The sequence below is a fragment of the Oncorhynchus gorbuscha genome, linkage group LG04 (genome assembly GCF_021184085.1).
Source record: "Oncorhynchus gorbuscha isolate QuinsamMale2020 ecotype Even-year linkage group LG04, OgorEven_v1.0, whole genome shotgun sequence".
NCBI lineage: Eukaryota > Metazoa > Chordata > Actinopteri > Salmoniformes > Salmonidae > Oncorhynchus > Oncorhynchus gorbuscha.
In genome coordinates this window covers 17,716,397-17,728,261 of record NC_060176.1, presented here as the reverse complement: position 1 = coordinate 17,728,261, position 11,865 = coordinate 17,716,397, and the positions used below count along the sequence as shown (strand labels likewise).

The 11,865-nt window shown below is 40.6% G+C and overlaps 1 protein-coding gene and 1 pseudogene across 1 annotated transcript in view; both read right to left on the bottom strand.

Moving 5' to 3' along the window:
* Window positions 1–768: 768 nt before the first annotated feature.
* LOC124033121 lies at window positions 769–4,032 on the bottom strand (annotated as a pseudogene).
* Window positions 4,033–5,755: 1,723 nt separating this feature from the next.
* The window catches only part of vat1l (vesicle amine transport 1-like), a 37,896-nt gene continuing 31,786 nt past the window's right edge, over window positions 5,756–11,865 (bottom strand). Inside the window, exons 8-9 of the mRNA XM_046346038.1 lie at window positions 11,460–11,543; window positions 5,756–8,194 (exon numbers count right to left, since the gene is read on the bottom strand). Coding sequence (XP_046201994.1) covers window positions 8,096–8,194; window positions 11,460–11,543 — 183 coding nt within the window. The 3' untranslated portion in view covers window positions 5,756–8,095. The remainder of the gene's footprint in view (window positions 8,195–11,459; window positions 11,544–11,865) is intronic.

Genomic DNA, 11,865 nt, shown 5'->3' with positions numbered 1-11,865 from the left:
CTATCCCCCCATAGGATGACAATGCTCCTGCCACAGAGCACAAGTGGTCACTGAATGGTTTGATGAGTATGAAAACGATGTAAACCATATGCCAGGGTCATCTCAGTCACCAGATCGCAACCCAATTGAACACTTGTAGGAGATTCTGGAGTGGCGCCTGAGACAGAATTTTCCACCACCATCAACAAAACACCAAATTATGGAATTTCCCATGGAAGAATGGTGTTGCATCCCTCCAATAGACTTCTAGATACTTGTGGAATCTATGCCAAGGTGAATTGAAGCTGTCCTGGCTCGTGGTTACTTTGTTTGGTGTTTCCTTTATTTTGGCAGTTACCTGTATGTATGTAGGCCTATGTATGGATGTAACTTTGTCTGTCAGTTATGGACAATATCACAGATTGGAATAGAATCTACTGTAAGGTCTAGTCCTATACCAATCATTGAGTGGCATATTTTGGTAGGCCTAACAGTGTGCCCTATCTACTCATTATTTTAAAATAACTATTAAACAATGAACACATTAACAATCATTTTTGCAAGTGGGAGTACAGAAGGGAATTGTTTACCTAGAATTTCAACTTCCCTACAAATTCACTAACTCATAAATTAGCTGTATAATACAGACGACTCAGTGAAGGTGAAAGAGAGACTCACAAACCAGTGTGGTACCATAACATATGTATTTTTTTAATGACGAGCATAAATTATCATCAGGTTGTCAACAACCATCTGGTCTCCATGGTGGTACACAAGTTAGGGAATGGGCTATTCACAAATGTACTTTTTCTTGCCAAGGCAGACCTCATCATGCCACTTTCCCTGTGCAGCCAGTGAGAGCACGACACAGCTCTCCCTCTTTGTCCCCTGAGCTGCTTGTTGGTCTTGTCCCAGTTGAAGTAGCTGATGGGAATGCTGTTGATGTCTACATACTGGCCCTCCTTCACAATGTCTGTCACACCAATGCAGAACTCCTTGGTACCTGGCGCACTCCTCTTGGCATAGTCCCTCAGGACATTGTTTTCATTAAGGTCACGTGGAGTGGCAAGTGTTCCACCCCATGTGATGCAGTGTTCGTTGGCCTCATGGTAGTGCTTGGGTTCCTCTGGTCAGGTAACACTTCCTGTGAGCATTGATACCATGGAGACAAATTAGAAGCAGAGGGAAGCAGTTTAGTACATGTATCTCCTTCAAAATTCCTCCGTCAATAACCCTACATACCATGTTCAAATATTACTGAAGAATTTGAAATATACAGTGGGGAGAACAAGTATTTGATACACTGCCGATTTTGCAGATTTTCCTACTTACAAAGCATGTAGAGGTCTGTAATTTTTATCATAGGTACACTTCAAATGTGAGAGACGGAATCTAAAACAAAAATCCAGAAAATCACATTGTATGATTTTTAAGTAATTAATTTTCATTTTATTGCATGACATAAGTATTTGATCACCTACCAACCAGTAAGAATTCCAGCTCTCACAGACGTGTTAGTTTTTCTTTAAGAAGCACTTCTGTTCTCCACTCATGACCTGTATTAACAGCACCTGCTTGAACTTGTTACCTGTATAAAAGACACCTGTCCACACACTCAATCAAACAGACTCCAACCTCTCCACAATGGCCAAGACCAGAGAGCTGTGTAAGGACATCAGGGATAAAATTGTAGACCTGCACAAGGCTGGGATGGACTACAGGACAATAGGCAAGCAGCTTGGTGAGAAGGCTGCTCACCAAGCTGCTTGGCGCAATTATTAGAAAATGGAAGAAGTTCAAGATGACGGTCAATCACCCTCGGTCTGGGGCTTCATGCAAGATCTCACCTCGTGGGGCATCAATGATCATGAGGGATCAGCCCAGAACTACACGGCAGGACCTGATCAATGACCTGAAGAGAGCTGGGACCACAGTCTCAAAGAAAACCATTAGTAACACACTACGCTGTCATGGATTAAAATCCTGCAGCGCACGCAAGGTCTCCCTGCTCAAGCCAGCGCATGTCCAGGCCCTTCTGAAGTTTGAAAATGACCGTCTGGATGATCCAGAGGAGGAATGGGAGAAGGTCATGTGGTCTGATGAGACAAAAATAGAGCATTTTTGGTCTAAACTCCACTCGCCGTGTTTGGATGAAGAAGAAGGATGAGTACAACCCCAAGAACACCATCCCAACCGTGAAGCATGGAGGTGGAAACATCATTATTTGGGGATGCTTTTCTGCAAAGGGGACAGGACGACTGCACCGTATTGAGGGGAGGATGGATGGGGCCATGTATCGCGAGATCTTGGCCAACAACCTACTTCCCTCAGTAAGAGCATTGAAGATGGGTCGTGGCTGGGTCTTCCAGCATGACATCGAAACACACAGCCAGGGTAACTAAGGAGTGGCTCCGCAAGAAGCATCTCAAGGTCCTGGAGTGGCCTAGCCAGTCTCCAGACCTGAGCCCAATAGAAAATCTTTGGCTGGAGCTGAAAGTCTGTATTGCCCAGCGCCAGCCCTGAAACCTGAAGGATCTGGAGAAGGTCTGTATGGAGGAGTGGGCCAAAATCCCTGCTGCAGTATGTGCAAACCTGGTCAAGAACTACAGGAAACGTATGGTCTCTGTAATTGCAAACAAAGGTTTCTGTACCAAATATTAAGTTCTGCTTTTCTGATGTATCAAATACTTATGTCATGCAATAAAATGCAAATGAATTACTTAAAAATCATACAATGTGATTTTATGGATTTTTGCTTTAGATTCCGTCTCTCACAGTTGAAGTGTACCTATGATAAAAATTACAGACCTCTACATGCTTTGTAAGTAGGAAAACCTGCAAAATCAGCAGTGTATCAAATACTTGTTCTCCCCACTGTATATCGCCATGATATATTGGTGTATAATGTCTCACTGATATTTTATCTATAGAATTTCAATCAGACATAATGAGGACTAGTAGGACTAAGCAAAGGTTTTTATCTGTATACATGTTTCCTAAACCAAGTTCCCAAAATAAGACATAAGCCCTTTCAGTGGGAGGGAACTCAGACAGAGGCATACTTACTATATGCGACAGTAACACTATGTTCTTCCACCCTCCCTGTATAAAGAACCTGTCTCATCATAATACTTTTATATCCATCATCATACATTTCGCAATGCGCTCCAAGGCCTTTACGAAGAAATTCAACAGCATTATCTTCCCCAGCACATGACTCAGTGCTGTCAACATTATTGCTGTGGCGAGGCATGAGGTTGAAGGTAAGAGTACTCCTGCCCTCTACTGGTAACTGAGCATATTAGTAAATGACAAATGAAAGGGTATGCTAACCTGATGTCTGGGGTTCGTGTGAATTACCATAAGAAATATAAAATCAGAATTTCTCTGCATCGATTCCACACTATTTGAAAAAGAGTTGCCAAAAGGGTTCTTCAACTCTCTCCATAGGAGAACCCTATTTTTTGTGTTCTACCTGGAACCAAAAGGGTTCTACTTGGAACCTAAAAGGGTTTTCCTATGGGGACAGCCGAATAACCCTTTTATGGTCCAGATAGCACCTTTTTTTCCTCTAAGAGTGCATGTACCAAAGGTACATACAGTATACACTTGCCTAACCCATAAGAAACATAGAGTAACTGCTAAATCTGCACTGTTTCCCCATGAGAAGCATTCCCTCTTTGAAACCTTCCTGGCCATAAAGCAGCACTTAGTATGAGCGCACAGAGCAGCCAGCTCAGCATACCTGTCTGCAGAGCTGAGATCTCCTTCAGAGAGTTCACCTCCTGTCACAGCTTCTCCAGCTGCGACTTTACATCATCCTCATCTGCCGCTGTAACGCCATAGAAACACAGACAAGCAGGCAGGCATGTCAGAGAGAAAAATGTACAGAAAAACATAGTAGAGCCACTGAAGTTTAGTTTAGTGTGTATGACGAGTATCACCCCTCTGTGATGCTGGCACTGCTTTCCTGGTACGAGATGGACGGCTATATCCCTGGTGGAGCAAGGTGAGAGAGAGAACCAAAAAGATGGGGAGAACCAGACGTGCCATCTCTGCACTAAATTTCGACAAAAGAAGCACAGGAGCCCAAAGCACTGTGGGCAGTTCACTAAATACAGGCCCAGTTTGCTCCTGCAGTGATTCACCTCTCATTGGCTGACACTATGTAACTTTGGGTTTTTTCAAACGTCAGGGGCAACTCAAATACCATGGGTGGGGGTGACAACAATGATGCCCCTGTTTCTGCCCATTCATAAATATTTACTTGGGACACGGTGCAATTCATTTAGCGTTTTCCAATTTCACAAACAAGCCGTAAATTTATTGACTGCAATACTGCACAGAACGTTCTGTATGAGAATATCTGACAGCTTCTGTATGTGACCTCCCACAACTCTCCTGTGCATGGATACATTTGACCCACGGTAAATTAATCATAAAAAAAATAAATGTTGTTACTCCCGAGATGGCTAAGACGAGATGTGTTACTTTATATGCCATGCCACCAAAATCATTTGTATGACCAAATACATAGATAGGTCTTCCAATGCGTCAAAACATTATGAGGATGATGACATTTTGCTTGTCAACTCTAATTATATCTCATTCAAATGTGCAGGAAAAATATAAAGATTTAGTTGTGTAACCATGGAAAACATGGAGCTTAATAGAGCTGAGAAAGTCCAGCTACCTGCTCTGGTGCAGCAGAGGTTCTTTTTAGTCTGTGATGTTGTCGAGTAGACAGATCAGATGGAAGAGGGGTGCAGTGTTAAGAAAAACTCTGCTGTCTGATTGAGAGAGCCAGGATGCCCAAAAGGCGTCTCAGAGGCTCACTTAAAAATGAATGAAGAGATACCTTTCAAATGTGATTAGATGTAATGGTACAGTACATATAATGTCTGTGTGAAACCATTTGCATGAATTAATTCCCAAAACCTGAAGAGCAACATTGAAAAGTAATCACAATGTCGTAACAACACTCTGGAACCCTGGTCTCATCCAGATAATAGTCTAGGGCTGTTGAGAGGTGCAATATGACCGCATAGTTAAAGTGGTTTAGCTACACAATGATAAAAGGATGCAATCCATATTTCAAATAGATTACAGCATTGGAGCATAAAAACAGTAACATATCTTCTGCATAAATTATGTTTATGCCAGTCAGAGAGATAAATTCTGTAGGCATAGATGATAGTGGCTATAAATAGCACATAGGACATTGACAAAGGTCACCCATTTGAGTTACATTACTGTGGGGGGATAGGAGCTTGACAAAAGGCCGAACATTTGTTATCACAGTTGTATTTGATTTATAGGAAGTTGTGGTGGTGACATTGTGAAAGGCCACCGTCCTGCCAGTAAATAGCAAAGGACCAACCTAATTTACATTGCATAATAAAGGTGTTACATACCCCACTGCTATAAATGGAAAAGGGATGATAAGAGAATATCAAGATTCAATGTGATTGGGAGAGATGCAAATCAGTAATTTATGTTGAATCCTTATGACCTAATAAGACAAGAACCTAAGAAATATGCAGCGCTACTTAAAGTAACCATGGTCAAAGTCTATTTACCGTTGTTAACAGGCAAGTCATTTACAGTGAGAAAGTTACCATGGATTTAAAGCTTAAATCATTTTTCATATTGTACTTTCATGGAGAAATACCTCAGCCTATGAAAGTGTGATATTATAGGGAGTCTTTCACAGGGTGGCTTGTGGAGAAAACCTGAAAATGACACAGGCCAAGAAAAACACACAGCTTTCCCAGAATGCTCTGCAGATACATTTATTAATGTAAACAGAACTGGACTACGTACAGTATAACATAACAAAACCACTAATACCAACAAATACAGTTAAACAATATCTTCATATAAGTCTGTAATCAGGTTCCAACTACAGTACTAAACACGCCTACATAGTTTGTTTATCTTTTTTTTTTTTTTTTTTTTACTTTTAAGGCAAGTTGACTATCCATCATAATGACCTCCCATGGAAACACAGACAGACACACTGCAAGTTACTCTACACTCTAGACCTAGACGAACAGGAAAACCCAAAGAGACATTCACATTTAGATGTACTGTTGTCCTTCATTAATATACTTGATTTCCAGCACCATTGCCAAGTCTATCATGAAAGGAAATAGGTGCAATGTTGTGACGTAGCTAATAAAATATTTGAAATAAAATGTTGTGACATTTAATGTGACTTAGTTAATTAAAGATCATACGAATATTGTGAGTGGCAAATGAAAGATCAATGAAATGTGTAGAACTGTATTTCTTCACCAGTGGGTGGTTCGTTTGGAGAAGCACAGCTGGCTACATTCCAATCACTTCTACAGCCATGTAATAACTGGGCCCTTTCTTCTCATACAGACATCAGGGTACATACAAACATGTATCATCTTTTCTATTCACTTACAAAGTTACAAGAAATTGTATGCTGTTTATACTGTGTCTGTACATTTTCTTTTTGGTGTGGGAATACTCCTGAAAGTAATATGTAAGCTTGCAATTATATGAAACACATCTGCCGTAGCTAGATTTACTGTTTATAACAAGGCAATTCAGTAGCTTTCATCTCCATACATCAATGGTAGTTTCATATTTTTATGAATAAATAGCTTTGTACGTTGGACGATTAATTTCACACTTTCCATATGGATAATACTAGTAGCACAATGCAGTTGTCATACCAGATCTCACATGAGATGTTAACATCTGATATGAATAACTCCTCTCCTATGGTATCCACAGCAATAGTACTTCCATTCTTGATGGCCCAAAAGCTCATCTGTAAGTGAATGTGTCTTTAGTCCTCCCTCTCTGTGGCACTCTATTTGGAAGGCATTGCACACTATAGACAGGCACCAGCAGGTAAACGTAACACAACTTATTACACACATGCAGAAAGAACACAGACTAAACAGAAACAGGTGTGGTTAATCATCATCATCACCTGACCCCGATGCCATTTCTATCTGCATTGTTTGTCTGAAATGAAGACTACGGATGAGACCAAAAGCTGACGTTATATTTCTTATTTTCATTAGTTGTAGAAATGTAGGAAACACACTCAGAATGCTGCCTGGCATTTGGCAGAACCACCATGAAATTGAGTGTCTGTGGAATGGGTACAATTCAAATACTGAAATCTTCTACAAGACTGCTGCAGACTTCTAGCTCAAAGGCACTGGTGATCCCATAACAATACCGCAGAAGGTCGGATCCCTAATGTGTCGGTAAACATGGTAGCAGGCATTTACAGTGGCATTTCCTAATACTCTCTCCTAGCTCACACACTGCTGAAAATAACCTGAGGGAGGAGGGTGAAAAACGATCTCAGAGAGTGGTTTTGATAGACTCACTGCAGCAGGTGGAGGTATATAGCCCAGGGCCAATCTGCTCTGGGTTTGCTGTGTATTCAGTGGTAATGGGGTGATCAGAGTGACTAGTGTTCATGAAGCAGCTGAAATGAATCTCACTTCTGAGTCATCATAATAGTGGTAAAAGAGAAACGGGAATATAGCTTAGAGACGTTTACGCTAACACTCACCCTCCTAGTTTCCCTCTTGTTTCAACCATCAAGACAGGAGTACAACCATGGTCAATATCACTTATGTTCCTGGTTCACTCTCACTCACTTACTGTTCTCTTTCACAATCACGCACTCTCGTATTTTCCCTAAAAGCAACATAATCAACCCCTTATTCACTCCGTTCCTACTTTGCTCCCTTGTTGAGGTTCCCATAGAACACATTGAACAACACTGAGGCTGCAGATAGGTCTTAGCATCTCTGAACATCATTTGGTCAGCAACACAATGCTCATCATAATACTGGATAGTGAATGGCACTTTAGCTGATTGGCAACTTTGACAACCAGTGTCTTATGAGTTTTCATGTCTTTCAAACATCTTACATAACAAAAGACACAAAGACAACAGACCCACACACACGCACACAAACATACACTCACATACAGTACAACAGTTTGAGTTCACTGTGCGTAGTTCGAGTTGTGGAGTCATCTGTTATGGAACTAATCCCCCGCTCCACCTCCTTCCTTTGAGGTGTCCAGGCCAGTTGTGGTGCCGTACCTGGGCCTACTGGATGAAAGGCATGCGCTCCTTGTTGTCATTGTCCCCTTCATGTTCCTCCTCCTCCTCACCAGCCTCACTGGTCTCTGTGCTGTCACTGGCCATCTACACAGAATACAGAACACATTGTAATTTCTACAAATACAGAATGGAGTGTACTGTATCAACTGTATCTATAAGAAAACATTCAAAGATGAGGAACAAAGAATTCAAATATTCATGTATCTGTCCATTGTTCCAGATTTTTAATGAAATATTACCAACAATTAATGACAATCTGAATTAAATAGATTATTAATAAAATAAATATATATAGAATTGAGGATGTGTCCCTGCTTGGCCAGTTCAGAAACAACAGAGTGGTTTGGGTCAATACAAAAATGATTTGACAGCTCAGCCAATGAGACACTTGGATATTCAAATTAGTTCCCACGTGGAGGTACTGGGGCAGATTGCCTGAACCTGGTTCAAATAGTATGGACAGATTCAGATTCAGGATTTCGAAATGTACAATAAAACTACTAGGGCACTTTATTATAACAGCAATAAATGCAGTGATTATTTCACAAGTATTAGTCATTATATTCCTGATATTTTTGTTGTTAGGAACCTTAATAACGTTAGCTAGTTAGCTACTGCTATCTTTATCACTCAACAACAGCTAACTAAGTTTCCTCTTGACCTAAAACTTTTCGCTGCAAACCACATGATTTAAAATAGAAGGAAACTGTGAGATGGTTGTTATGTGGAGGATCTGCTTTGACTTGATTTCTTGTTGGTTAGCCAGCTGGCTAATTTTGCATCGATACCTAGCATTAGCTTGCTAACTGCTTCTAAACACCCAGCAGCCCTACTCTAACCTAGGGTGACCACATGTCCGGGATTCTGCAGGTCAATCCTGCAGTTTGGCCCTTTTTCCCACGTCCCACGACCAAACAATTATGTTCTACATTTAATTAACTAATTGAAACAACACTAATTTAGATGTTTTTGTTGATTCGTTCCAACCTGTCTCTTGCAGTCACTTTTCGCTTATGAACAAAAATATATATATAAATCATAAGAATGGGGTAGCCTACTGGTGATGCACTCCAATAGTTGTTGAGATCTGATATTCTGCGCAAGACAAGATGTAGATTTATGTCATAGGCCTATGGTCAACCAATCGAATTTCTCAAATCCTTTCGGGCTAATTTCTAGCTAAACTTGGAGAGGACAGGCAGGCCTAACTATTTACAAAAAGCATGCTTCTGAAAAAGAGCTACAAAAGTAAGTAAATACCCGTATTAGACTGAAAGATAAAGTTATTTTCAAATTTGTGAGGGTCTTCATGCTCATTAGTTGCGCAATAAACATTATTCACTAAATCCCATTTTAGAAGTCTCCCTTCCTAACTATTTTACCAGCCAAAAATATTTTATTGGCCAAATATTCCCAGATTTTCATAAAACAACCACACATGTAGTTTTTCGTTTTTGCATCACCAAATTTTGTTCAAGGCAAAAGAGTAGAATAGGTGCGCTTACATTTACATTTACATTTAAGTCATTTAGCAGACGCTCTTATCCAGAGCGACTTACAAATTGGTGCATTCACCTTATGACATCCAGTGGAACAGTCACTTTACAATAGTGCATCTAAATCTTAAGGGGGGGGGGGGGGTGAGAGGGATTACTTATCCTATCCTAGGTATTCCTTAAAGAGGTGGGGTTTCAGGTGTCTCCGGAAGGTGGTGATTGACTCCGCTGTCCTGGCGTCGTGAGGGAGTTTGTTCCACCATTGGGGGGCCAGGGCAGCGAACAGTTTTGACTGGGCTGAGCGGGAGCTGTACTTCCTCAGTGGTAGGGAGGCGAGCAGGCCAGAGGTGGATGAACGCAGTGCCCTTGTTTGGGTGTAGGGCCTGATTAGAGCCTGGTGTGGTGTAGTGCTGCCACTGCTACTTCTCACAATTGTGCTCATTTAGTAATGTTAGATCAAAGCTGAATCAATGTCTTGGAAGATCACATAATGATTAATTGTCACTGGGCACAGACGTCAATTCATTTAATTGAAATGACCTGGAAACAACATTAATTTAACCAGTGTGTGCCAGTGGGTTAGTATTCTACATAACAAAACCAAATATAATAGCATAGTATAATGTTACTATTACACCAAAAACACCCTCAAATCTCATGAGAAATGAAGTGATGGCAAGCTGAATAGTGGCCAAAAATTATCAGGGGGCCAAAGGTCAACAGCACCAGAATGTGCTATGATTGAAAAAAATAAAATGCAGGAAGGCTATAAAGTTTAACACCATCTGCTCTAATTTGCCCACGAAATAGGAATTCAAGAAGATCTAAATGCATATTCCCATGAAACTGATTGAGATCAAATGATTGGCATGCAGACGCAGTTTGGACATTTCACTTGTAAAATGTGAAGAATATTCATGATTGACAGTTATGAAGCCATGGCCTATTTTGAAATGAGGTATGCCTAACTTGGTGTTTGAGGGTATTAAAAATATAAATGTTTCTTGAGACAATATTTGTGGCCATAGGTAGATGTTGCAATTGGAGGATGCATTTTATGCATATTCTATAATGATATTCAATAGGCTACATCTGGGACGGGGACATGCTGCTAAATGTTTTTATTCACGAAGGCAACTGTCCCGCGAATGTCCTGAAAATCACCCTGTTGTCTCGCATTTGGGTATTTTAAATGTGGTCACCCTATACAAACCACATGATTTGAAATAGAAGTGACAGGCGAGATAGTTGCATGTGCATTGTTCTTGTTGCTAACACCAGTTATGGATTGCTTGGCTTGCTAGTTATCTTGCTTGTATTCAGTGAGTGTGCATTCCTGAGCACGTGCCTCCCGTTATCTCAAGCCTGATCCTTCTCCCCACTGGAGAATAAAAACATAAAAAAGACTAAAGCTGCTGGACCAATCACATAAGGGCCAAGCAAATTTCAAGCATAAAAAAAACACATTCAAAGAGTTTGAGATGGGGTTTTACTGGACAGTTACTTTAAACATATCAACATTGAATCAACATTTTGTCAACACTGCTCAGGCTTTTGTTTCTTATGTTTGCTGCTCCAAATGGGGTCGCTGATATTCATGGGTCACCATAGAAACCAGTGCCATTGGAAGATATATTTATTGTTATCAGACTTAGTGCTGTCTAGGAACCTCAACCTGTGTTGATTTGGCCAAGAGTTCTCTAGGGATAAATTACTCACTGGTGAGTCATGATGCTATTTAATCATTTCCTTTTTCCTCAAGGTTTTTCAAACTTGTTGAATAAATGTGCAGTTTTAGACCACTTATAAATAACTTGTTCTTGTAGAAAAAAAGGTCAGGGTTGTGTACTTACCAAAGGAGTGGGAGACTTCTCCACATCCAGGATTAGCTTTCCTATGTTGCCTCTGTCGTGGATCCTCTGCATGGCTTCTTTTACCTGGGGTACAAACACAATAAGACCAAACACTGACTGTCACATAAAATCAATGTCAGTAATAACAATATATACCATATAGTTTAGACATTCGATCCCCCAAAATACAGCTTGTGATTTTGTTTGGGAGCTGTATGTGACTTTCTGAATAGAGTGCATGCAGTTTTAGGCACTGCACATTAGGTGGCAGTGGTGACACAGCAAGCCCATGAAAAATATAGCGACAGAGTGTGACTTATGTGCACAGAGGAGTTGACTTGCAATCGGGGTGATAAGGGTTTGCACTTCTCTTCAAAGCAACTTCAAAACTACATGTAGCATCTTC